Raw genomic sequence first — 27,432 nt, 5'->3', positions numbered from 1 at the left:
GAGACTACCCAGACATCTGTTGGGAAAATACAGCAGGGCACAGATTATTCAACTAGGTCTTGGAGTGCATTAGAGACTATTTTTTATTTCAAAAGGTGGAGAAAGCAACTAGGGCAGAGGCTGTTCTAGATTTGATTGAGAAACAGGGAGGAATTGCTTGAGAATTTAAAAGTGGAAGTCAGGTTGGGTGAAAGTGATCATGAAATGATGAGTTCATGATTCTAAGGGCTGGTAGGAGGGAAAACAGCAGAATAAAGAATGGATTCAAGAAGACAGAGTTGGTAGGTACGATATCATGGGAAGTAAGTCTAAAGAGAAAAACAGTTTGAAAGAGTTAGCAGTTTTTCAGAGACATTAAGGGCACAAGAGCAGAACTATCTCCTGGTGTAGGAAAGATTGGAAGTATAGCAAGGGACCACTCTAGCCTAACCAAGAGATCTTCAATGATCTGAAGCTCAAGAAAAAGCTCTACAAAAAGTGATAGGTCAAATTACAAAAGGATGAATATAGAATATAATGGCCGTACTAGGTCAGACCAATGGTCCATCTAGCCCAGTATCCTGCCTTCCGACAGTGACCAATGCCAGGTGCTTCAGAGGGAATGAACAGGCAATCAAGTGATCCATCCCCTATCATCCACTCCCAGCTTCTGTCAGAGGCCTTATAATGCCCAGAGCATAGGGTTGCATCCCTGACCATCTAGGCTAATGGCCATTGATGGATCTATCCTCCATGAACCTAGCCAGTTCTTTTGTGAACCTCATTATAGTTTAGGCCTTCACAATCTGGCAACAGATTCAGCTGTGTTGTGTGAAGAAGTACTTCCTTTTGTTTTTAAGTCTGTTGCCTATTAATTTCATTGGGTGACTCCTAGTTCTTGCGTTATGTAAAGGAGTACATTTCTTCTCTAAAATTGTGACTGGTATGGAGAAAGTTGTCTATCATATTCCCCAGTCTGCTTTTCACGCTGAAAAGTCCCAGTCTTTTTAATCTCTCCTCATACAGAAGCTGTTCCATGCCCTCAGTCACTGTTGTTGCCCTTCTCTGTACTTTTCCAATTCGAATATTTTTTTTGATATGGGTTGACCAGAATTGTATACAGTATTCAAGATGTGGGTGTACCATGGATTTATATAGTGGTATGATATTTTCTGTCTTATTATTATCTATCCCTTTCCTAATAGGGCCTAACATTGTTAGCTTTTGACTGCTACTGCACATTGAGTGGATGTTTTCAGAGAACTGTCCATAATAACTCAAAGATCTCTTTCTGAATTGGTAGCAGCTCAATTAGATCCCATCATTTTGTATGTATAGTTGGGGTTATGTTTTCCAATAGGCATTATTTTGCACATAAAAAGTTAACATAATCAGGTAGGGACAAGTTTAAAGGAAGGCCAAGGCACAAAATGAGATTAAACTAGCTACAGTCAAAGGGTAACAAGAAAACATTCTACAAATACATTAGAAGCAAAAGGAAGACCAAGGACAGGATAGGCCTGTTACTCAATAAGTGGGAAAAGACAATAAACAGAAAATGTGGAAGTGGCAGAAGTGCTGAATACCTTTGTTTTCACCAAAAAGATTGTTAGTGATCACATGTCTAACATAGTTAACACCAGTGAAAATGAAGTAGGATCTGAGTCTAAAATAGGGAAAGAACAAGTTAAAAATTACTTAGACAAGTAAGAGGTCTTCAAATAGTCAGGGCCTGATGAAATACATCCTAGAGTACTCAAGGAGCTAACAGAGATTATGAGCCATTAGCAATCGTTTTCAAAACCTTATGGAAGGCCAGAGAGATTCCAGAGGACTGGAAGACAGCAAATATAGTGCCAGTCTATAAAGAGGGAAATAAGGACAACCTGGGGAATTAGACCAGTCAGCTTAACTTCAGTACCTGAAAAGATAATGGAGCAAATCTAGCAATTTGCAAACACCTAGAAGATAAGGTGATAAGTAACAGTCAACATGTGTTTGTCAAGAACAAATCATGTCAAACCAACTTAATAACTTTGACAGGGTAATAAGCCTTATGGATAGGGGGCAAGTGGTAGGTGTGATCTATCTTGACTTTAGTAAGGCTTTTGATATTGTCTCATGACCTTAAGCAAGAGAAATATAGCCTAGATGCATAAGGGGGGGAGGGGGGGGCGCATAACTGGTTGAAAGAACATTCCCAGAGAGTAATCCACGGTTCACAGTCAAGATGGAAGGGCGTATCAAGTGGGGTTCCACACTGATCTGTCCTGGATCTGGTTCTGTTCAATATCTAAACCATTTATGAAAATAATGGCATAGAGTACACTTAAAGTTTGTGGACAGTACTAAGCTAGGAGGGTGTTGCAAGTGCTTTAGAGGACAGGATTAAAATTAAAAATAATTGACAAACTGGAGAAATGGGCTGAAGTAAATAGGATGAAATTTGATAACCAAAAATGCAAGATACTTCACTTAGGAAGAAACAATCACTTGGACATGCAAAATGAGAAATGACTGCCTAGGATGGATTACTGTGGAAAGGAATGTGAGCGTTCTAGTGGATCACAAGCTAAATGGCTCAATGTAACATTGTTGGGGAAGCAAGTGCAAACATCATTCTGGGATGTATTAGCAGGAGTGTTGCAAGATAGACAAGTAATTCTTCTGCTCTATTCTGCACTGATATGGTCTCAACCGGAATATTGTGTCCCGTTCTGGATGCCTCATTTCAGGAAAGATGTGGACAATTGGAGAAAGTCCAGAGAAGAGCAACAGAAATGATTTTAAAGGCCTTGAAAACATGACCTATGAGGAAAGATTGAAAAAATTGGGTTTGTTTAGTCCAGAGAAAACACTGGGGTGAAGACATAAGCTGTCAAATACATAAAGGTGTTGTTATAAGAAGGAAGGAGAAAAATTTCTCATTAATCTCTGAGGATAGGACAAGCAGCAATGGGTTTAAATTGAACCAAGCGCGGTTTAGGTTGGGCATTAGGAAATACTTCCTAATGGTCAGGGTAGTTAAGCACTGGAACTAACTGCCTAAGGAGGTTGTGGAATCTGTTACTGGAGGTTTTCCAAGAACAGGTTAAACAAACTTCTGATAGGAATAGTCTAGTTATTACTTAGTCCTGCCTTAAGTGCAGGGGACTGAACTAGATGACCTATTGAGGTCCCTTTCAGGCCTATACTTCTACGATCTCTGATGGGTGCTAGCCTACAAAAAGCTAGAAAGGAGACTTGGGGTAAAAGAAACCATCTTGAACAAAGAATCTTTCTAGATTAAATTTTAGATGGATGTTTTCACTTTCATTTGCTTGAAACCATCTCTACCTTTCTCTTTTACTTGATATCACTTAATACTGTGGTTCTCAAAATTTGTTTGATTGCACTCCCCTACCCCCCCCCCCGCCGCCCCTTCTGGGTCTGTAGTGGTTTACACCCATGCCCCTCAGGGTGCCCAGTCAGCAGCTGCTGCTCTTCAACTGCCCAGCTTTGAATGTGTGCAGCAAGGTTTTCCCCCCTAAAAGCTTCTCACACATCCCCAGAATACATTCTGCATGCCCCCAAGTTTGAGAATCTCTGACTTAATACATGCTCTTTTGTTAATAAACTGTTTTTATTTTTACTATAATCCAATTCAGTGCTGTGTGAAGGGAAGGGTGTATTTACCTCAGTTAAATTAACAAGCTGTGATATACTGACTTTAACAGAGCAGCAAACTTAATACCTTCTATACATGCACAGTGGTAGGGGCTGGGCACTTCAGAGAAACATTGGAGGAGCTTGGGGGCTGGAGTTCATTGATTACCACCTGCTAGGCAAGGCTTGGTCTGGGAGAGCCTTGAGGAGTTTGCTGGTGAGGAAGAGATTGGCATGGCAGGGAGCTCTCAAACTAATCACCAGCAAAATCTATGCTTGCTGAGGTAGAGAGGTAAAATAGCTCTGGGTAACCCCAGCAGCATGTTACAGCCTTCCATGGCACTCTTGTGAACTAATATTTAAATACCAGACCCAGGGGATCCCTGTAACCCAGATGCACCCCTGGGGCCCTCTGAGATGGCATCAAGAGGTCCTTGGGTCATGCTATTGCAGATCTTAGAATACATACAGGTCTTAGAACAGAAATGAATAAAGGAAACTGAGGCAATAATTTAAATATTGTAGCACTGTATTGCGACTCTGAAAGCAGAATTTCATTGTCAGATTCATTTATTAATCAGACCAATCTGCAATTATGGCAAACGTGCCATAATTAAGCAGTAATTTACTCTGTCAGCTAAGGAATGAAATGTGGCTGATTTATACAAACATTGACTCACCAGTATTTGGAAAAGATGGGACAGGTTCTGTATTTTGTTGCCTTTCAATAGCACCAGTGAATTATGCTATGTGGTCTTGCCATGGCATCTAATTCACTAGAGGGTGTTTTAACCCTGCCGTTTGAGTTAGATGTTAAAACATCTGCCCCGGAAACTAGCTTAATCCCAGATTCTTACTCTGGCTACTAGCATGACCTAGCTTTTAAAAAATTATGTTGGTAATACCGCATCCTCCTCATTTTAATTATGTTAAGGAATTTTACTTGCTGCTATCCAGCTTAGTGTACAAAAGACTTTTCAAGCCTTAGTTAATTTTAGTCAGTCTTGGAAAATGTAGCTATACAACATATAAATGTGACAACTCCAACACGCACACACAATATGAGCTGTTGAGATTCACTGTTATATTTACCAACATTTCCATATCCCTGACAGCCAATTCTGCATAACTGTTGTCTTCATTGTCAGCAGCACCAATGTTGCTTTCATCTCCTTTCCCTCCCTCACCCCCACTCTCTCCATTTGCAATTATTGTGTGTTTAGCCTTAAGAGTGCTTTCTCCTAAAGCTGCTAGCACATAAATTGTCTTGGTGCTAGAGAGTTAGGTGCTGTTCAGGAGAGAGGGAAGTTTATTTCATCTTAATGACTGGGAGTATTTTAGACTTGGCACTGACAGTTTATCTAGGGGCAGCAATAGTTACTTGTACCTAGAAATCTTCATTCCTGCCATCAAGTTGTTAAAAATTCTGTTCTGTGCACATGTTAAGGGCCCTATTTTCAAAATGTGTGCACAGATGCTTGCAAACACATTGTTTAAGCCTGATCACTTGCGTGCACAGTGGATGAGTTTTATGTGGGCTGTTTGCATGTGTACAAATGGACAGGTTCAGTAATCTTTGACAAATTGGCCATAGAATCCCTCCTTGTGCTGAGCTAGGAATGCAGGAGTGGCATCACAGGGGTGAAACATTTATACTACAGTAGTGCCATATGGGGCCCCGCTGGGCTAGGTGCTGCACAAACATACAAAGACCCAAGCCCTGACCCAAAGAGTTTGCAGAGTCTGTAGAGGAGACATTGAAAGGGAGCAAGAAAGGAAACATTATTCCCCTCCTACAGATTGGGAATCAAGGCACAGATGAAGTGAGTTGCCCAAGAGTCTCACAAACTATGTAGCAGACTAATAAAATTAATCCAGATCTTCTGAGTCCCAAACCAATGACTTAACCATCTGATCATCCAACCTCTAATCTAGATCCTCAACCTAAATGATCAACTATTTCTCAGACTACTCCATAAATATTCCTACACACTTTGTTCTTGAAACTAAATTATCTAACTGATTAACAATGAAGGAGTTATTTTTCAAGCAATTAAATTCATTCTGATTCCCAGGATCAATAAAAACTCAAGGAGTTTTTCTTTACTAAAGAGTTTTTCTGGTTCACAAGGGTTATGTATAAATACAGTCTAATAAGGTCTTACCTTCACCACCACACTTACTTGCAAGTCAAGTCTATAGCTTTAGATGGATTACTGAAAGAAATTTAGCAAATAGGAGGCTGGAAGTCAAAACAAGGAACATCTGAGTAAAGTTCCTTCCCCCTGCAGGGAAGGATACAGAAAAACTGCAAGCTTTCCTTCTGTTCATGAGAACAAGCTGCTTACATCACCGCATGGTGCTTTGTGACATTCCACTCCAGTGGTGTGTCATAAATGAAACCCAATCCTGAGTGGTTTGATACAGTCCCAGCAATTTTATTCTTAAAAAGACAAATCAGTATGTACATCCATGATCCAGTTTACTAATGCTGAAATATTTAATATTAAAAAACAGTGGGAATGATTGAGTGGGAGGGGAATCTGACTTAACAGTCAGTTGGAAACTAGAAATGAGCCCACACTAAAACCATGAGCCCACACTGGTGAACTTTGGTGGGTACTAAGTTAGAATTTGAACCTTGAGGCTCCCCCCACCCCCTTCTGTATAATAGTTGCTCCTAAACCTTGAGTTGCATAAGTTGTGACTGCTGAATCTGGCCTCCCAAGAGCTTCTCCTGACCAGGGGAAACTTGGAGAAATTCAAGGAAGAAGATTCTGCACAGAGGAAGAGACTGGAATAACAGCAAGCAGTTCAGGGATTAGTCCAAAAGTCTTTCTGGGGATGGGAGCTTGAATGTTTGAAGGCCCTGAAGTTGAGTGCTGCTGGCTCAAATCTTAATCCACTCCTGAGTGGTGGTAGAGCTCTGATTTGTCTGGAATTGACAACTGGAAACAAAATTTGAGCCTGGAATTTCTAGTATTCATTATCACATCAGCTACAGTCCATGTGTCACAGATCTCGTAAAATTTCCCCTCCTGGACACACAGACTGCTGTGAGAGGATCCCAACTCTGAATCCCTGTGTGCTTTAAGTCTCTAGAGTCTGCGCAGAGTCCATGCATTGCCCCTGGCTGGGGTTTCTAGGCACACTCATCTGGTGCAAATTCTGTCTACCATCCCCTGTTGAAAGCTGGGATCCCACAGTTCAACTGCCTAGCCCCTGACCTCTTGGATACCCTTGTAGCTTATGCACACCCCTTCCCAGAACTTCACCCTTGTAGTGCTCTGGATTGGCAGGTTAACTGTTCAGGGGCACATGATGTGTTTGTGTTAAGTGCTACACCTATCTTTGCACAGGATTTTCAAACCTCTTTAGAGGTTAGCACCAGTGAGTGCAGATAGTTTAGAAAAAACACCTCCTGAACACACTGCTCATCACTCTAGCTCACCCCCTCCCTCGAGAATCCTTGGGGGACCATATGAGTTCAGGTAGGTAGGACTCCTGCTGTCTCATCAGAATCCTGCAGCAACTTCTCTCAGCTTGAACTGTGAAAGTAGCTGAAGACCCTGAGTAGTGCCACTTCAGTCCCCCCCCCCCCTTTTTTTTTTTTTTTTAATATATATAAACTTTCTAGTCCCCTCTTTCAGGTGACGCCCAGATCAGCCACCTCTGGTGATCGCAGACACCTGCCAAGTGACTTCATTGCAAGCCTGGCCTGCAGGCATCCTCTTCTCTTCAAACCAGTTCTCCTGGGTAGGAGCCAACCTGTTGTCTAGGATGTTTGTATTTGAATAAAAGGATCTCCTTGAGATAACAGCCCTTCCGGTCAGCCCTGTGCCACTACCCTTTGGAATTTCAGTCCAACATGGAGGTAAAAGGACAGAGCAAAAGGCTGCACACTCAAAAATAAATCTGCAGCTTGGTAAAGATACATACAGAGTCCATAATGTCTCCCAGAATTCATAAGTTGTACAGACAGATTTCCCAAATGGTCACACCATAAGCTGGGGCAGAGGGAGAATATATCTTGCTTTACCCACGAATCATATGTAAAAAATGTTGAGTTAGCCTCTTGGATAAGAAATTGTGAAAGAAACAGTAATTTACTCCCTGGCTCTAGAAATTCATGATTAGTCTATAGGTTCCTCTTAGCTTTTAAATCCAGGGCTAGTTACACTGCTGTGTTTTTGCAATATAGGTGCACCTTGGACATATTTGTTCAGTCAGCAGTATCACACAAATTAATGAGGCCTAGACAACTAGATGCAAGAATGGTTCTATCCTGAGAAGTGACTAAAAATTACCCATTTCCATTTAAAAATCTGCTGAATGGCAGGTACAAAGGTGGGTTTTTGTTTTTTTTTTGGTAACTGTCAACCTTATAAAGTCATTCTAGACCCCGATAGAATAAACCCACCTTGCCTATCTCACCCATCACCACCACTAAAGATTCTGCAGGTTAAATTAAGCCCTTGACTACATCTTTGTAATCCCATTGTCTTCAAAATATTTCTTCAGTGACACCTGTGCAAACTCAACCTTCAGTGTGATTGGACAGGTGTCCTTGGCGGAGTAATCTAAAGAACATTGTGTTATATAAGGATCACTAAAGCCATAGTTTGGCCTTTGATATTATTGACGTGTAAAACAAAAAGAATGCAGCTTAACTGTCAGAGCCTAGAACTGGCAGAGCCTAGAACTGGCATATAGGGGAAAAAATCCATAATTTTAATTTACCAACAGTGCACAGTTGATATGGAACAAGGTAGACAGAGGGAATATAGAAACCTGCATCACCACTTTTACAGTCACTGTTCAGGGTAAAATGCAACAGTCTCATTTGGGCAAATTTTCTGTTACTGGTAATGACTAAGGCTAAGACTATATCATGGAGGTCATGGAAACCATGTAGTAGATGGTAGTTCAATTACTACCAAAACTGCTGGCAGGGGCACCCCCCACAGCTCCCCAGCTGCTGCTGCTGGCAGGGCTCTGACCCCCTGCAGCTCCCCAACCCTGCAGGGTGGCAGGGGACCCCTCCCAGCTACTGGGCAATGGGGTCCCTGCAGCTCCCAGTCACTGGGGGGAAGGGCAGGACGCTGGACCCTCCTCCCTCCCCTTTTTGTCAGGGATGTTTTTCGCAGAAGTCAGGGACAGATCATGGCTTCTGTGATTTTTTGTTTCTTGCCTGTGCCCTGTCCCTGACTTTTACAAAAAATAGTCAAGGCTATGATTTTGTGATGGATAAGAGAGAGAGGGTCTATTCTTTATGTACCACAAATTGGATTTCATTCTTATCAGCCTTTGTTAGAATAGGAAACAAACTGAAATTTATTTCTTTCCTTCTTCTATCTGTAAGCGGAGGAATAGTCCCGCTATTGTGGGGAACTTTCCTGGCTTCTGCACTACCCCAGTGAAGTGGGCTAGCCAAAGGATCCGAGTCCTCGCTCCCACTTCCTTACCCAGTGGCCTCCCTGCCCTTGAGGGTTCCCCTCCACTCTCCTGTCTGGCAGAGTCCTTATAACCCCAACAAGGCTGGGCCCAGGATTCCTGGGGGGCTTGACCCCCAGCCCTGCTGTGGTCACCTAGGACTGGGGCTAGGGTGTCCCCACTCCGGGGTACTCTCTCTGCACTGGGCACTTCTCTGACCTACTGACCATTACATACAATTTAAAGCAAATACAAGTTATTTAATCAACAATTTTAAAAAGAAGGAAAAATGGGAAAGGTTAAAGGAAACCCATCAACCCACTCTGTGGCAGGGAACATCACAAACATGTCAGGGCAGTTCAATCTGTTCCTTGTAAGTCCCAGGCCCTCTTCTCAGGCCCTGACTGTGCTGTAGGTTGGATACTTGCTCTGGTGGTGGCCACACGCTCTCAGGCTTTAAGTGGTAGGACCCTTCTTTCCAGTGTCGCCCCCCCCCACCCTGTTGGGGTTACAATCCAAGCCTAGCCTGCAGAGCCTCTTGGCTGAGGTGTCTCCCTGTGCTTGGCCCGCTGCCAAGGGTCCCCCTCGCTCTTCCCAGCTGTTCACCGCACCCAGCTCTGGACTGCTCCAGCCCCAGCTCCACCACTCTGTCTCAACACTGCTGCTGGTCTGCCTCCAGCTTCCTGGGCTGCTTCTTTGGCCCCTCTGCCTCTGGTTGCTACAGCTCTGCTCCCAGGACAGGTCTGCTCTGCAGGCTGCTTCTGTGACTGCTCCCAGCACTGACCTGCTTCGTGGGCTGCTTTTCTGGCCCCTCTGGCTCTGGTTGCTGCAGCTCTGCTCCCAGGGCAAGTCTGCTCTCTCTGGGCTGTGCCTCTGGCTTTGGGGCTGCAGCTCCACTCCCATGTCAGGGGCTGCTCTCTCTGGATCTGGCGCAGCTCTACTCCCCTGCTCAGCTTGCATCCCCGCTTTCTCTTTAGCTCAGCCCCACTCTGACCCAGGCAATTCCAGCTCACATGGAGGACGGGACCTCCCTGGCCTCCTGACTGATTAGCCCGCCCGCCCTGTCATTCAGGCTGACCTAGAGCATTGGCCTCTCCCCATTGTTCCTGGGGACTATCAGTCTCAGGGTCCGGATTTCCCATAGACCCTTCCGCTTTTAGTACTGGGAGCTAGCCAACCAAAACACCCCACTGAATGTTAGTAAGGGGGCAACAGTCCCCTTGCATATCACATCCTTTCCTCAGAAATCTTTCAAGTATTATTTTAGAGATGAGCCCAAAACAAAACTCTGATCCAAACACCCTGAAGCATGTATATTATACGTTATACCTGCCCATGGCCACAGACTTCAGGATGCCTAGCAAAATATAACCGCTTAGTACTTAGACATCTGGAGAAAGAGGCAGAGGGGGAAGTGAAATAGCCAACATGGGGGAGGGGAAGTGTAGTAGGGACAGGGCTAGAATTAGAAGGCAGGATTTTCTGACTCCCAGCACAACACTCTGCTCACTCTACCAGAGCACCTAAGTGAAAAAATGGCATTGTTCACTAAATTCCTGACCAGATCAGGTCTGGTCAGGACAAAAGACAGAACACAGTATTCACTTTGCTGGATTCAGTGGAGAAAACTCCTACAAGTTGATTATTCTTTGGGGCATGGGGGAAGGATGCATAGGTCTGTATACACCTACCTGTTGGTTTATTGTGTGAAGAACATAAATTGTTGATGCTGGTTTCAAGCTTGATTGTAATCGCACAGGACAGTGTTCTTTTCCTGCAATTTCCATTTGACTCTAGGTCTGTGCCATAGAATCTGTGTGACTCAGCATTTGCTAGAGGAGACCAGGACAAGGATCTGAGTTGTACTCAGGCTGAAGTTGCCGGTGGAAACCTAACAATTCTTATTTACTATATTGACAAAATCCTATAATTGCAATTAAGGGGAATATGTAATTAACGGTCTTAATTACAGCAGCTGCCACTTCATCTGAATGCAGTAATTTGCAAAGAAAATGGGTGAGATACTTTAAATTAGTGTGTGTAAACAGTGGGGAAAAAAAATCACAAGTACTGTGTAAAATAAATTACTCTTGATGGACAGCTCCATAATAAAAGCTGCAATACTGTCAGGGGAGGAAGAATGTCAGATCTGTACCTTAACCATAAGCCCAGTCAGGAAACCTGGGGTCTACTCCCAATTTCTTGTGTAATTATCACCCATGGGAGATAGGTGCTTTTGAAAATCTATGTAGGTAGAAAAATATCTTTACAAATCTGGCCTTCAACTGCTCTGCCTCAGTTTCTCCATCTGTAAAATGGAGTCAGTGTCAGTGCTACTTGCCAATATCACAAGATACTAAATGTTTGCAAAGTGTTTTGATAGCCTTGAATGTAAGCCACTAAGAAAGTGTGAAGTCTGATTTGTTACAAGATATGTCAAACAAAATTAATTTTATTTCTGATGGTGCACTTCAGTAAATTTGTCATTAGCTGCCAGGTTGACTTCCTCAAAAGTGACACCCAGTTTTCTTCAGAAAGTTTCAGCATAATTTTTTTAAATACACACAAATTCTGCAAGTCCCTTGTGATGGGGTGCTCTACTTACCACAGGATGGTGCCTCCCACTAGCTGTTCTGGGGATTAGCATTGCCTGGCCAATGTCCCTTTCAACAGGGATACTCCATCTTTCATGATGCCTCCTCTTCATGACTCCACCCTCTGACCAGGTCACTACATGGTTTCCCCTTCCAGAAAGACCAAAGTCCTTTCACACCAACAGGTTCAGGCAGTCTTCTCCAGCACTGCCCTGACAGTGCCACTCCCCCAGTGACCCAGTAAAGGAACCATTACTCAGGGTTGTAATCCAGGGACCCTATCCATGGCAACTGTGGCCTGCTTTTCCTCAGACCCTGTTTCTCCTTCCCTGGTCTCCTTCCTACAGCTTCTGATTCCCCTCTTCCCTCCCCCCAGCAATCTGGGTGTACTAGCTCAAACTCCCTCCTCCCAGGGAGGAACTACAGATGACTATAGCCTCAAACATACCTGCCTTCTCCCAGAGAGAAGCTGTAAATTACTTCCCTGCAGCCCCTTTCTGTTGCCAGCTTCCTGACTATATAAACCATGCCCAGCTCCCTTCTAGGGGGACTTCATCAGCAAATTAGGCCAATTAACCTATAGGCCACACCTGGAGGAGGGCCAGGGCACGTAAAGCCTAATTTACCCCTTCAGGCTTTGTGTGGGATGAATACCCCATCATATTCCCCAATAACTGAATTTTTTTAAAAATTCAAACATTCTGTTACCTGTTTTACCCACTTCAAGTGCTTTACTACATCCAGCCTTGGAGGGGACTGGCTGAGATTCTAAACTACATTTTCAAATATTCCACACAATTTCCCACTGCACCCTCTCCAGAGTTGTGACAGTAAAAATCCCCAGCAACTCCCTGCAAGTTCAGGGTAAAGTAGATTTTCTCCCAAATGATTCACAGAAAAGATTTTGCTCTTCATAGATGCTGGATTTTATAAAATTGCCTAAATAGGCACAAACAGTGCCAATTTCCTCTTTTTTCCTGTACAGTTCAGATGCTCATTCGCTCATTGCCCACCTTCAGGATGAAATGACTTTATTCTGTTTTAGGAATGAGGCAGGTCACAATGGTATTTCAGTCTCTTTTTGAGAAGAAAAACGATCCCTAGTTCCTTAAAAGAACAGTGAGCCTACCTGGTGGTTAGAGTAGGGGTAGTGAATAGATGGACCGCGAACCGAATCTGGCCCACCAGTTGCTTTTGAACAGACCCTAAAAATCATTGTTATTTTTAAAAATTTCCCCTGGAGTCTGGACCTTGACAAAAAATAATGGACTGTCCCTGGGTTAGAGTATGGAAAGGATAGTCAGGCTTACTGTGTTCTATTCTCAGCTCTGCCAGTGAGCTGAGTTATGGTTTCAAGACAAGTCACTTGACCTCTGTAGCTCAGTTTATCCATTTGTAAACTGGTCTTAACAGTACTGAACTTGGAAGGGTGCTGGCCAGCTGAATTTAGTAACATCTGTAAAATGGTTTCACCTCCTTGAATGAAGGAGGTCATACGAGGGCTATGTGTTAGTTACTAACAAACAGCAGAAAATAAAGTGTTTGGTGATAAACTGCACCTCAAGGGTGGAATTAGGAGCAGAAATTAGGTGAACTATTCAAAAAAAAGAAACAGGCAATTTTTTTTAAAAACCCGAGTGCTTAAAAAGCAGACTGATTTTCAAAGGTGTTGAGCATCTTCAGCTCCCATTGATGGGGTAAATATGAGTTTAAGAGTCTGACTCTAGGCAACCAGATTTGAAAATACTGGCCAAAGATTCCATTGTTATGTAAATGTCCTTAGTAATTAAAATGAGAAATACAGAAAATATCATGAAAAAGAAAAAAGTTTTGCTTCAAAAATTCCATTAGATATGATTTTAGCATCTTATTAAAAATACTATAGATTGCATTGTATGCCATGAGCAAATCAATATAGTGAGATCTTTCAGCAACTTTACGGGTAATATTTTTCCCTACCTAGAAAAAAAGTTACTGTTTACTTACCTGGTTATAAAACTGCTTAAAGTCATTCCATAGATAAACAAAATTATGTTTAAATTATTCTGTTCATTTAATATCCCAAGTATCTGTTAGGCAACTTAAAGTTCTTTTGACATGAGAGTTTTAGAACAGCTAATATTTGGCATCAGAGTTCATTAGCAGTTTCACTTATTGTGTGATAATGTTGTCATTCCATAAAATAATATTTTGTCCTTTGTCTATAAATTTATCCTTTGGAATTCTGTGTTAATCTTTGTTTTCATGAAAATAATGGACTAAAAGTCACTGGATTAGAGGAATGCAGGCGCTGTTCATGTTTCTCTACATGTTTTTTCCAAATGTACCTCAATTCTGACACACAACGTTCCTACTATCCCAATCCCAAGCCTCTCCTGACTGAGCAGAGACTGCCAATTGTGTCACTCTATTATGTGAACAAAGGACCATTAGGAACTAGAATGAGATCACCAAATTCATTTGACCTATTCAGAATTTGAGCCTAGGTCTTCTAAGGTGAAAGTAAGTGCATTAACCCATTGTGGCGCCTACTCCAGTTTCTATCAATTGTTCTGGGCACCATTAAAGTTCATATTGTATTATAGGCCCTTTTTAAAAATTGTCTGGGCAAAGAGCACTCTGAAACAGAGAGCAAAGTCTAATTTTCAAATAAAACATTTGCTCGTAAAATTTGCAATTGAAGGAATATTTCTATCATTGGTCAAAGTGTCTAATATTTTGATTGTGCCCATCACTGTAGTGTCTGTTGGAAAACACAGACACACTGAATCTCTTATTTTGTTAACTGCATTAATGAGCTTTATCTTCTTTCCTGGAAGATAATGAAGTCAGTTTAAAGTGAACTGCAGCCTTGACTGAATTGTATGGTTTGCTTTCATTAATCTGCTCCTACAGAATGCTAGTCACCCAGGACAGAATGCTTCCTGAGGCAGACCTGTTTTATAATAGTTGGGAAGTGATAGTAATTTATCTGCACGTAAAGCCAGATTCTGCCCTCATACTATTGTAAAACCAGAAACAAGCCAGAGGAGACATGAAGCAGTTGTATAATGGATAATGCAATCTGGATATGTGTTTGTTTCTCATCAAAATTCAAAGACAAGAGGATGGGCAGCCAAGGGGCATGACAGTGGATTATACTAAACTGTACACTGGAGATTAGGGTTCAGCAGAATTGTCAGCAGTAGGAGGATGTATTTTTCATATGGTACACTCCAACATCAGAGGGAAGGAGAGAAGTTAGACATGCACTCAGTGATGCAACTCAATAGGTGATAACAGAGCCATAGATTGTATTTGTGAGTGGGGCCACACATACAGTCCTCCTTATAGCTATAAATAGGATAACATTAGGACCCCTACCCCTAGAAATCAGGTAGGAGTCCATCTGATTAGAGCTATGTGAAAAACAAACAGCTGGATTCAACATAAAAACAAGCTGATCTGTGATTTGTCTAATAAGATGCTGTTCCCCCTTTGGTGACAGACACAACCATGAGTATGATTTTACAGTGAACAGAAGCGTGCTCAGTGATTCACAGTATCCTGATCTTGCTTTATATTAAATATCTGCACAAGGGTGGCTGGGGGAAGTGAACTGAGCCTGTCAAATGAAACCTCTCAAGGCTGACAAGTCAGAATTAAGCACCCATAAATCTTACTGTGCTTTTTGCTCATGTCACTGTGGGAGTAAATTTCTATGAGCCTTCTAATAGAAGGACTGCAACAGTATTTCAATGCTTTGAAACACAGGGTGAAATTCACCTCTGTGCAGAGGGGCCAATACAAGGCCTCCGCATTATAAGCTTCAACAGGACTTAAGTGATGCATGGGCCTTATACTGGTCCCCTGCACAGAAAACACTAGAGATCAGAAGTCATAATCACTGACTGAGGTAACACAGGAGGAACTCAATCTGTTCAATTACTACCTAAACAGCAACACACATTTGAAATACTACACAGCCATTTTTTAACACAGGCAAAACACCTCTGTTCATCCTTAATACAAGCGTCACTGATTCAGCACTGGAGATGGGGGCCCAAACTGCAAAATTCAGATTTGGGACTAAACTTTAGGCAGAACCAAGCCCCTATTAGGTAATGAAAAGTGTGGATTCTCGTCTGAACTTCTAAATGATTGGGGGCGGGGGGAGGATTTTGATCCTTCTCTACCCAGCATCAAAGGAATAGTTGAAACACTGTATAGAACCACCCCTCAGAGGTGAAACAATTCAGTGTCCCCAATTATACAATTCAAAAGCATTGCATAAAATGCCAACAACATTCCTGTCTCTCACACTGCTGGATTTCACCCAAGAAAGCTAAGGAATGAGCACTACTTAGCTTAGAAGAAGGGCACCATCCAGCAGCCACACCTAACTGAGAACCAGATCCAAAGAGGTACTCTGAAAAGAATAAAGTTCAGATAAAGTCTACAACTGGCTGATTCCTCAGGCAAGTGGAAGGTCTGGAAAAAAAAATGCCCCAGGTGGTTGTCTTTGCCTTCTCCTCCATTGACCTAGCAGGGCAGGCTCTCAATTTCCCATCTTTTTCTTTGATGGTGGAGGCTGCTGCTAGGTTTGTAATCCCTGTGCTGTTTTTGTGCATTCAGGTCTGGGTAATCACCTGATCTAGCCACCTCTCCTACTGAGCGTGTTGGCATGCCTGTCTCAATTTCCCAAGATGGCCTCACACTCTTCCCCCAATGATGGGAGCCAAGTCTTCAGTTACTAATATGCCAAGAAGCTGTTGGCCCACTTCACCACCTCTGTTTCTGCCATCTGTTCTCCAATAACGAGAAAATATTTGACCAAGTAAGGAGAATGGGTTACTACACGTTATTCCATCTCTCTGCCTTACCTGCCTGCTCCGTTCTCATAAAGAGCTGACATACTAAAATGGACAGCAAACAGAAGATGGATATTTCAGAGAAGAAGAATCTTATCAGTTTCAGCATCCATTCTTCTCACAATATGAAGCCAGATGAGAGACAGGGGTATATGCATTTGATGTTGGCCTACAACTGTCACAGGCGTACAGGGCTTTGGAGCAGTGGAGCTGCAGGTTTTTGCCTGGAGCTGGAGTGGAGCCAGAGCACAGCTCCAAAGCCCTGCATGCATAGGCATATTTATGAGTGCATCAAACCCAGGACAGGACTGTAGAAGCCCTGTGATTTGAACAGTTGCAGCAGTGGTTTTCAAGAGTTACTAAATTTTCTCTTTATCAGAGGAACATTAAAGGACTGTAAAATTATGTTACTTCGGACAGAGCGGATTTAACACCTCATCAGCAGAATGTTTTTACCTCTTGTTCTCCAGCAGTAACAGCATCCAAAAGAATCTTTTAAAAAATAACTAGAGCAGAAATGTTTATGATCTGAAATAGGTCAAAACGTGACTTGACACCTCATCTGTTTAACTGTGTCCCCCACAATTGCTTCTCTGCCTCAGTATTGATTATCTGACAGTTTAAAAATGCCCCTGAAACCTTTTGTGTCCTTCCAGAATTGTATTAAGGAACTAGTGCTGAAGTGGCCCTGTGCCTTTTTAGCTTGGAGATCCAATTCTTGTCTCTTGTTTCTGTAATCCAGAGAGGGCAATCCTGGAGCACAGATAGTCTGTGATTTACATCATGAGTCTTGGGATTAGGAAGATTTCCTGATGGAGACTACACACAGGCATTTTATTGGACGGTTTCAAATGAGGTGTAAAGTTAAGGTCATGACCACCTGTGGCCTTTAAAGATACCATGGCACTTCTTGCAGGAGGATGTAAGCCCCAGTGTCCTGGCCAAATTCGAATTTGGCTAATTACATTTTGCCTTCTTAAATTCCTCTTGCTGATGAAAACGCGAAAGGCCTTATTTTTCCTCCTGTCCTGGGCTCTCGTGTAGTGTTGTGCACTCTAAAACTGCTACCACGTTCTACCCTAGAGCTGGATGCAATTCAGCTCTGAATTCAGAGATCTGTGTGTGGTTTTATTTTGTAAAGTGTTGGTGGCTGGGAGTTCTCCTTGAAGAGGAAATTCATCTTTTCAAGAATTTCTCACTCTTGAAGTGCTTTTCATTAGATTTCAGAATGTCTCGGAGTCTGATCAAAAATGGAATATTAGCAAAATAAAACAAATGTACTTTTAAACATCACTGAATTCCCATGAAAAAATTAAAACAGCCGCTTGGGAGGTAGAACTGACGCAGATAACAATGGTGAATTACTGGCAATGTGAATTGTATTGCGGCTTGGTGCTGTATTGATCGGTCAAACCCCTCCCATTGTAGGAGAGGAGTTTCTCTCTAACTTCTATGTTCAGACATGAAGAGCTGGATTAAATGCAGAATAAATTGGTTCTAGGGGCACTAGAAGTAATGTATTGCCCAAAGGCTGAAGTGGTTCATAATATTGTGTAATATTGCCTGAAGAGTTTTCTAAAGCTTCCCTTTCAACATTAACTTCCATCCAGATCTCTATTCAATAGTCTCTCAGAGCACAGTGTACTTTACAAAGCAGGCTAAGCATTATTACCTCCAATTACAGATGAAGCTACAGCTCAGAGACTTGTTAAAAGGTCACCCAAAACCAGGACTACAACTTAGGTCTCCTGACTCCTGTGTCAGTGTCTTGTCCATTGCACCATGCTACACTTACTAGGTCCACACACTCTCTTCAGACAACTGGTTCGCAGATATTAGGAGACAGTCCTAGACTTAAGGACCGGATCATTGAAATGTTCATACCATAAAGAATCTGGTATATGGGTGCCAGTATTGATGTTTGAAAATAAATACATTATAGTAATATAAATACTTAGAAAAGTAGTTTGGTACTAGCTCTTCACTACATATCGGAGTAAAATAAGGAGCTTGAAAAAAATCATTTTTGTGCTGCACATGGGCAATTGTGCATAAAATAATATGACCAAAGATATCAATCTGGCTGTGTCACATAACTCTGTATAACCTAGCCCAGCTGACGGATCAGAGTACAGTTCATCATTTAAAGTAATGTTATGGGAGAACTCTAGCAAAGCTTAGAAGACATGAATAATGTTGCTATGCAATTGGTGACTGAGCAGATGCAGCATACCTTCCCACAGCATCATGGCATGAATCGTAGAACTTAGACATAAAATATAGATTTACAGCATCGTTCCCCTAACAGGGCAGGATTGTTCCTTATAGCATATGCTCAAGTGTTTTGTCCAGTTCAATTTTACAGAGCTCACATCGTGAGATTCTCACTTCTCTTGGGAGATTAACTAGACTTTTATCTATTAAAAATGTGTTCAATAGATGATTTTCTTTTGCTCATTTCTGTTCCATTAATTTTGTGGTTAAGGCACTAGACTGGAACTTGGGACATCTGGATTGACTGTCCTGCTTTGCCACAGACCACGTATGTGACCTTGGGGAAGTCATTTAATCTGTGTGTCAGTTCCCTAGCTGTAAAAATGGGGATAATACTTCCTCTCTCCCACACAGTCTTTTCTCTCCCAATTGTAAGCTCTTTGGCCCAGGAGTAGTTTCTTATTATCAGCAGGTACAGTGCCGAGCACAATGGAGCCCTCTTCTTCACTGTGATCTCTAGGTGCTACTGTAATATAAATAATCTGGGTTACACCCCTCTAGACCATCCTAAACAATTCCTCTCCTTAGTATTTACACCCTGCTGGTGGCTACTATATTACACTTAATACTGCCAACAGGTTTTCAAAATGTTTCAGAGCAAGTGAACCCCCTCTTAATAAAAAGATTTTCTGGGCCCCTTCCTCTTTTATTTAGAAGATCCCTGCAGCAACTAAACAAATTGCTTACATAGAAAGTGGCACTACAAGAGCATGTGTGTATTGTGTTGTCTAATGAAGTGTGGGTTTTAAAAAAAGTTAATCACACCAACTGTTGTTGCTCTTCATTACATCTTCCACCTTGTCTGAGTCACCTCTGTCCCTCACACATGCTTCTCGCTACCTAGACCAGTGGTTCACCAGCTTCCTACCATCCAGCCCCACTTTAATCATAGCAAAGGATCTTGGGCCTCACATTCACAAGCACTGGAGTGCCAGCAGCCATGTGTGTCAGCTACTCAGGGTGCCGGCACCCTAACTAACCCCCACACCGCTGGGAGAGCCCTTACCTGGACTGGCCTCAGGGTGGGCAAGCTGTTTCTGGGCCTGCAGCTGAGATGGAGGGTAAGGCACCAAAAACCGACCCATGCTGCCACTGGAAAGTGATCCACACTCACTGCAGCTGGGGAGCAAGGGACACGGGTTTCAAGGGGTTGGGGGGACAAGCCTGTTCCCTCTTCAGCCCTTTCCCTTCTCTGTGTCTAGCCCTTTTCATTTAGAGCCCTGCCTACCAGCCAGCTCCCAACTTAGTTCCATTCTGTCCCTTGAGCCCCCGTACCTCCTGCATGCAGCTGGTCCCTGTTCTCACATCCCTCCCTTGCTGCTCCAAGCCGGCTGAGCTGCAGCAGATAGAGCAGTGAGAGTACCAGGGTCAGGCTCCCTGTCCTCAGTGTCAATACCTGCAGAGCCCCTTGCTGGCAGGAAGAGTCATTGCAAGGTAAATCACCTTCAATGGCCCTGCTTGATAGCTGGGGCATGCACCCAGGAATCCAACAGACAAGCTTAGGCTGCTACTGGCATTCCCTTGCCCTCAAGGCAAGAGTGCTAGGCTCTGTCCACATCCCCTCCACCCCCAGCTTGAGACAACCCTACTAGATCCTTCTCTTCCCTGGTGCTTGGCTCACCACTTCTCTGCACATTCTGCCCAGCCTGCTGCTTCTCTTCTCCCCTCCACACATCTGGCTGCCACAGTCCCTGCTACCCTGGACATTTTGCTCCCACCGGTGGCTGCTAGATCCAGTCCAACCGCTAGTTCTAAAGTGCCAGTTTCCGCTCCTTGTCTTCATCGAGACCAGTGGCCTCCAAAAGGGGCAAGGCTCACACCGAAGAGCCTGCAAACTTTACTCCTGATTCACAGAGGCACAGGACTCTGCACAGTTTACCTGCATTGCCCTGTCATCTACCTGCCATGTGCCATCCATACAAGATAGGAACAGAGAGAAATAGTTCTTGGAGATAATCCTACTGAGATGTTTTATTCATGATTTCTTTCGGCTAAATCAGATGAGAAAAGCATTCTTGCTCTGACAGAATATGGAGCAATCTTGCTATAATACTAGCGATTTTCAGTCTTAGGAAGAGTCCTGCTATTTCATTGAAAATAAATGTTCAGGTAGCTTGTGATATGAATGCTGACATTATAGTCATACCTGACTATTGGGCAGAAACTCCGAGTCCAGCACTTCTCTCTAACTTATGTATAGTTGGAATATTCTTTTCTCTGCAACACTTAGATTTTTGTAGACTTTATTTATTTTACTGTGCAGGAGCAGTCACTGGAGTACTGTAATGTCTACAGGCAGGAACGACTCTACTCTTCATTCATCTCTCTCAACTCTTCTTTTTCCCTTTTAAAGGTGACCTTCAAACAGGAAAAATGGGATTGTTGCTATTACTAATCACGTTTACTACCGTAGTGCCTAAAGGCCAAGCAAGAATAGGGCCCATTGTGTTAGGCACTACACAAACACAGTAGCAGACAGTTGCTGCCCTGGAGAGTTCACAGTCTCAGTAGATCAGATGGACACAGGGTAGGGGAAGGAGTAGAACACACTACCCGAGTGTGTGTAACTAGGTCCAGTTTTGTTCAATATCTTAATGATTTAGATAATGGAATAGAGTACACTTATAAAGTTTAAGGATGATACCAAGCTGGGAGGAGTTGCAGGTGTTTTGGAAGATATGATTAATATTCAAAATGATTTGGACAAACTGGAGAAAGTCTGAAGCAAATAGGATGAAAATCAATAAGGACAAATGCAAAGTACTCCACTTAGGAAAGGGCAATCAGTTGCATACATACAAAATGGGAAATGATTGCCTAGGAAGGAGTACAGTGGAAAGGGATCTGGGGGTGTAGCGAGGTAACAACTCACTGGTGTGGCACCTCCTGCTAGTCATCTTGGGAATTAGCTCTTTCCCACCTACAGAGCGCCATCTGCAGGCCGGTGTCTCACCTGCTGCTGGCCCCATGTCCCTCCCAGACCCCAGTACCCCTTTCCCTCAGGGTTCTGCCCCAGCAGTACCCCCATACTCTGGGTCTCCACTCCCAGGGGAACTCCCAACCCTCTAAATCCACCTTGTCTCAGTGGCTACTGCCAGTCATCATCCAGCCCCCTTTCCCAGGGGCAGACAGCAGTCTGTAATGGCCACTCATCACTGGCAAGGAGGTAGGACCTGCTACCTTTGTCTATTCCCAGGCTGCCCCTCTGCAGCCCCAGTACCTTTGTAGGCCTTGTTAAAGGCCTCCCCAGCGCCTTTTGCCCTTGCCTTGCCTTGCCTTGCCTTGCCTTGCCTTGCCTTGCCTTGCCTTGCCTTGCCTTGCCCTGCCCTGCCCTGCCCTGCCCTGCCCTTCTCCCTCCAGGGCTGGAGAGAAACTCCTCCAGCTTCTGGCCCACAGCCCTCTTATAAGAGCCAGCTGGGCCCTGATTAAGCCAGCCACACCTGTGGTCAGCTACATAGTCAGCTTCCCCCAGCTGTTTTCACTCCTCTTTCCCCAGCCACAGCCCTCTCCCAGGCTGCTTTTACTATTGGCTCCCCAGGGCAGCCCTCTCCCAGGGCTGTTTTAACCCCTTCAGGGCCAGAGTGGGGTGACCATCCAGCTATAGGGGGTCATAGTGGATCTCAAGCTAAATATGAGTCAATAACATAACAACTGTTGCAAAAAAAAAAAAAGTAAACATCAATCTGGGATGTATTAGCAGGAGTGTTGTAAGTAAGGCATGAGAAGTAATTCTTCTGCTCTACTCCGTGCTGATATAGCCTCTACTGGAATATTGTGTCCAGTTCTGTGCACCACATTTTAGGAAAGACGTGGATAAATTTGAGGAAGACCAGAGAAAAGCAACAAAAATGATTAAAGGTCTAGAAAACATAGCCCATGAGGAAAGATTGAAAAAAAAATTGGGTTTGTTTAGTCTGGACAAGAGAAGATTTTGAGGTGGAGGAGAGACATGATAAGTTTTCAAGTACATAAAAGGTTGTCACAAGGAGGAGCATGAAAGATTGTTCTCCTTAGCCTCTGAGGTAGGACAAGAAGCAATAGGCTTAAATTGCAGCAAGGGAAGTTTAGGTTGGACATTAGGAAAAAGTTCCTGTCAGGGTGGTTAAGCCCTGGAATAAATTGCCTAGGAAAATTGTGGAATCTCCATCAGTGGAGGTTTTTAATAATCGGTTAGACGAACACCTGTTAGGGATGGTCTAGATAATACTTAGTCCTGCCTTGAGCACAGGGGAATGGACTAGAAGACCTCTAAAGTTCTACAATTCTGTGAACAGTGTGATAGCAGCAAATATCATGTTAGCTCCATGATTTCTTTTTAAGGTGGGTTTAGTTAGGGAGGGGAATCAACTAAATAGAAAGAAAAGGGAAAGGAAAGGAAGTAAGGGGAGTGAAACTAAGGTGAAGAGACGAGGGGAGGGAGCCCTGGGGAGTCTAGAGTAGGAGTAGAGAAGTTATTTCACCTCTGTATTTGGCACTGGTGTGACTGCTGCCAACCAGCACAGGGGCAGAGGAAGTCCAGTCAAAACTAGAAAGTTCTGAGTGGCTGGTTCTACCCTAAGGGCTGCAGACATCTCTGGCTGGCTCCTCACTGCAGCTTTTACCTAAGGCTACGTGGAAGAGTGGGGAAGGAGGCACCATTATGTCTTACTATCCCCAGAGCAGGGGCCCCTACACTGCACAGTTCTTGATCCAGGAGAGTGCTGAGAGGGAGGGGTGGCCCCAGTTAGGACCCATGCAGCAGTCCCTCCTCTGCCATGAGCAGTTCCAGTTTTGGCTGCTTCTACCAATAGTGGCTGGAGTCCATCTGTGCCCTGGTTTGCTTCTTTATGATATAAAGAGCAGGTTCGTAAGAGTTTTTTATTTTTCTCAAAGTATCAAAAAAGAGTAGTTTCCCCCTGCACATTTGTTTTTCACTTTATAAATATAAAGAATGTTGAGTCAGGTCTTAGAGAACTTGTTTGGGGTATCTGATGTGGACTGTGGGCTTGCATAGCACTTAATTGAAGGGTCAGGGATATATTTCTGTTCTGTATTTGGGGAAAAAATAGGTAATCTCATCATATAGTGATGATAACACTCTTTTCATTCCACTAGTATTGCTGGAGGATTTTAAACAGAAACTACTAAAGTCAGACATTTTAAAATCAACGGCTTCAGATAACTTGCATCCAGGACTTTTAAAAGAAGTGTCTGAGGAGCGCGCTAGACCATTAATGTTGATTTTCAGTAAATCTTGGGGAAGTTCCAGAGGAAAGCTAATGCTGTGCCAGTTTTTTTAAAGGTTAAGTGACCTGGGTAATCATAGGCTTCTCAGTTGGCCATTGATCCTGTGCAAGATAATGGACTTGCTGATACAGGACTTGACTAGTACAAAATTAAAGAAGGGTAATTAAAATTAATCATCATGGGTTTATGGAAAATAGAGCCTGTCAAACTAACTTTCTTTTGTTTTTTGAGATTACAGATTTGCTTCATCAAGGTAATAGTGTTGTTGATGATGATATGCTTAGACTTCTGTAAGGTGTTTGACTTGATATCACACACCATTTTAACTAAAAAATTAGAATGAATTAATTAACACGGCACATAGTAAACTGATTAAAAACTGATAGGTCTCAAAATGTAATTGTAAAGAGGGAATCATCATTGAGCAAGTATGTGTCCAGTGGGGTCCAGCAGGGATTGGTTCTTATCCCTGCACTATTTAACATTTTTATCAATGACCTGGAAGAAAACATAATATCATCACTGATAAAATTTGGAGATGACACAAAAATTGCAGGAGTGCTAAATAATGAAGAGAGGCCACTGATACAGAGTGATCTGGATCACTTGGTAAACTGGGTGCAAGCAAACAATATGCATTTTAATATGGTTAAGTGTAAACATATACCACTAGGAACAAAGAATGTAGGCCACACATGGACGGTGGGTATGATAGGCTGGGGGAGGCTGTGCCTCCCCAAACTGCCAGGCATGGCCCCACCCATGGTCCGCCCCCAGGCCTGCTCTGTAGCTTCCCCTGTGTGGCGCTCTGGGGCCGGGGGTGGGTGCTGGTGCTGTGCCCTCCCGGTGCTCTGGGGGCACTAGCCTGGGGCAGGGGCTGGCGGCCGCAATGAGCAGGGGGCACGGAAGAGCCGGGACCTCGGGTGGAAGGCGTGGGGCTGGCTGCTAGCCTCCCCCTGCCAGCGATTCACGCGCCATCCATGAGACCATGCTTACAGAAGAGGGGCTCTTCTATTTCAGAATCACTGCTTCCTTCCCTTGGGGGTCATGGTGTATAGTCATCTGAACATGAGCTTTCAGCTGATGCTGTGGTCAAAAGACTAATGCAAGCTTAGGATGCATAAACTGGGGAGTCTAGAGTAGGAGTAGAGAAGTTATTTCACCTCTGTATTTGGCACTGGTGTGACTGCTGCTGAAATACTGTGTCCAGTTCTGGTGCCCACAATTCAAGAACAATGTGAATAAATTACAGAAGGTTCAGAGAACCACCATGGGAATGATTAAAGGATTAGAAAACAAGACTTACAGTGACTGAGCTCCTTGAGTCTAACTATTCAGCTTAACAAAGGAAAGGTTAAGGGATGACTTGGTTACAGTCTATTTTATATATTTTTCCCCATGTAGTTACTTAATGGACTCTTCAGTCTAGCAGAGAAAGGTGTAACATGATCCAATGGCTGGAACTTGAAGTTAGACAAATTCAGACTGGAAATAAGGCATAAATTTTTAACTAAGAGAGTAATTAACCATTGGAACAGTTTACCAAGAGTTTTGGTGGTTTCTCCATCACTGAGCATTTTCAAATCAAAATGTGAAGTTTTTATAAAGTATATGCTCTAGGAGTTATTTTGTGGGAGTTTTATGGCTTGGGTTATAAAGGAGGTCATATCAAATGATCACAATGGTCCTTTCTGGCCTTGGAATCTGTGAACAATGTTTCCTCTCTCTCAACTGTTTGAGTTATGCAGGTATGAACAAAAACATGAAACAAAACCGAAAAAGAAAATCACTTCGCTCACTCAGATTTCACTCACTTGATCCCTGTGATGTAATAATCCCACATGTTCTCCAGTCACCACTCGAGTCTTCCAGGAAAAATAGGCAGACAAGACAAATTCCTAATGTTAAATAGGAAGTCTCCCCATCCCCCCACAAAATAACCCAAAACACACAATTCATTCAGTCCTTTATACACAATAAAGAAATTTTAAAAAAGAGCATAAAATGTAACCCACATGCGTATACTGCAGTCTAAAGAAAGGGAGAGAAGCAGTGGGAAGGAGACATACAGAGGATTCAATGCAAACGGGTCTCTGCACACATGCACAGAGCAGGGCAAGGCAATTTAGCTAAAAGAGCCAAGAGCTACCCAGAAATAGAGCAGGGAAGTTACTAGGTATGCTCAGTAGCTGTTTTGAAGCTGAAGACAGGGTTGCAATTGAGGGCAAGCACTTTTGCACTTCCACCCATTCACCGTTGAGTTCTGAACCAATTGGAGCTCAGTGGGGAAAAGGTTATAAATATGGGCGTCAGTGACAGTCCTGTGGACTCAGCAGCTGATTAACACAGGACCAGAGGATATGTCCCAAAAGATGTACCTCTTTGGATACAGGCTACAGAGTCTTGATTCCACTGGAAGCCAAGAAAACAGACAGCTATTGGCTTGGGGACTGTAATTAGCCAGAAAGACTTTCAGACTGTTTTGCTGAGGAGATTCTAGAGTGTTTGGAGGGGACTGAGAAGCTGCCATTCTCATCAGGCTCTGGAGAATATCACACACACACTCCTCTATGAGATCAGAAGGCAATGTGTCCGGTAGCGTGAACCAAAGTATAAATATGTAGCTGTTTTGTCAAACACTTGCAGTGAAATATATGAAACAGCAGCAAAATGGGGACATCTGTGTAAAGGATACCAATAGGTTTATTGCCTAAGTATTTCAAATACTATTTACAGTGTGTATATGAGAGAAAGGTTTGTTTTGCTTACTAAGCAATTGTATCTTTCTCTGACCCTGAATGGGGAGTTCAGGACACATGTTCAGGATTTTGCATGTCATGGCTAAGGTTGAACTCTAAGTAATACCCTTTTGACAAGACAAGTCTGGTTTCTGCTTCGGCAGCAGTACGCTGAAGTACAGGAAAAAGGCAATGTAACGGTTATAACATTATTTCAGCACCCCCACCAGCCATTACATAAACACTTATTTTACCTTTTCAGGTCACCTTTCGAGTCCTTAAGTGCATCCCAGTGCTGCTGATGGGCAACAATTCTGGAACTTACAATGTGTCCCGTAAGGTGGGAGGACAGATAGACTGCAAGCAGCAAGGGGGAAGTTTTCCAGCTGTTCATTTGTGAGTGCCAAGGTAGATGCATATCAGGCTTATCCAGGTACTTTAAATACATGGATAGTTAGAACCATTCATTCCCATCCAAAATGAAAAGGATGTATAATAGCACTCTGGCTATACTGCTGTCTCCTGTGGAAAAAAATAACTGTAAAAGCCACCAGTCGTGTATGTTTTCTTCCAATGTATGTACCTTACACTGTGTGTTCTAAACCCCCTTATAGCCATAGTGGCAGTAGAGCATGGGTAGAGGCCCACAACAGTGTGAGTAGGAGAAATAGTCCATCTGCATGTGCTCTTGAA

The 27,432-nt window shown here is 43.2% G+C and overlaps 1 protein-coding gene across 1 annotated transcript in view; it reads left to right on the top strand.

Moving 5' to 3' along the window:
• The window catches only part of HNRNPU (heterogeneous nuclear ribonucleoprotein U), a 296,525-nt gene extending 269,432 nt beyond the window's left edge, over positions 1 to 27,093 (top strand). The window contains exon 14 of the mRNA XM_073338284.1: positions 27,049 to 27,093. Within this exon, the coding sequence (XP_073194385.1) occupies positions 27,049 to 27,078 (30 nt within the window). The 3' untranslated portion in view covers positions 27,079 to 27,093. The remainder of the gene's footprint in view (positions 1 to 27,048) is intronic.
• Positions 27,094 to 27,432: the final 339 nt, after the last annotated feature.

This window comes from Lepidochelys kempii, chromosome 3 (assembly GCF_965140265.1).
Source record: "Lepidochelys kempii isolate rLepKem1 chromosome 3, rLepKem1.hap2, whole genome shotgun sequence".
Lineage (NCBI taxonomy): Eukaryota > Metazoa > Chordata > Testudines > Cheloniidae > Lepidochelys > Lepidochelys kempii.
This window is presented reverse-complemented; position numbering and strand designations above follow the sequence as displayed.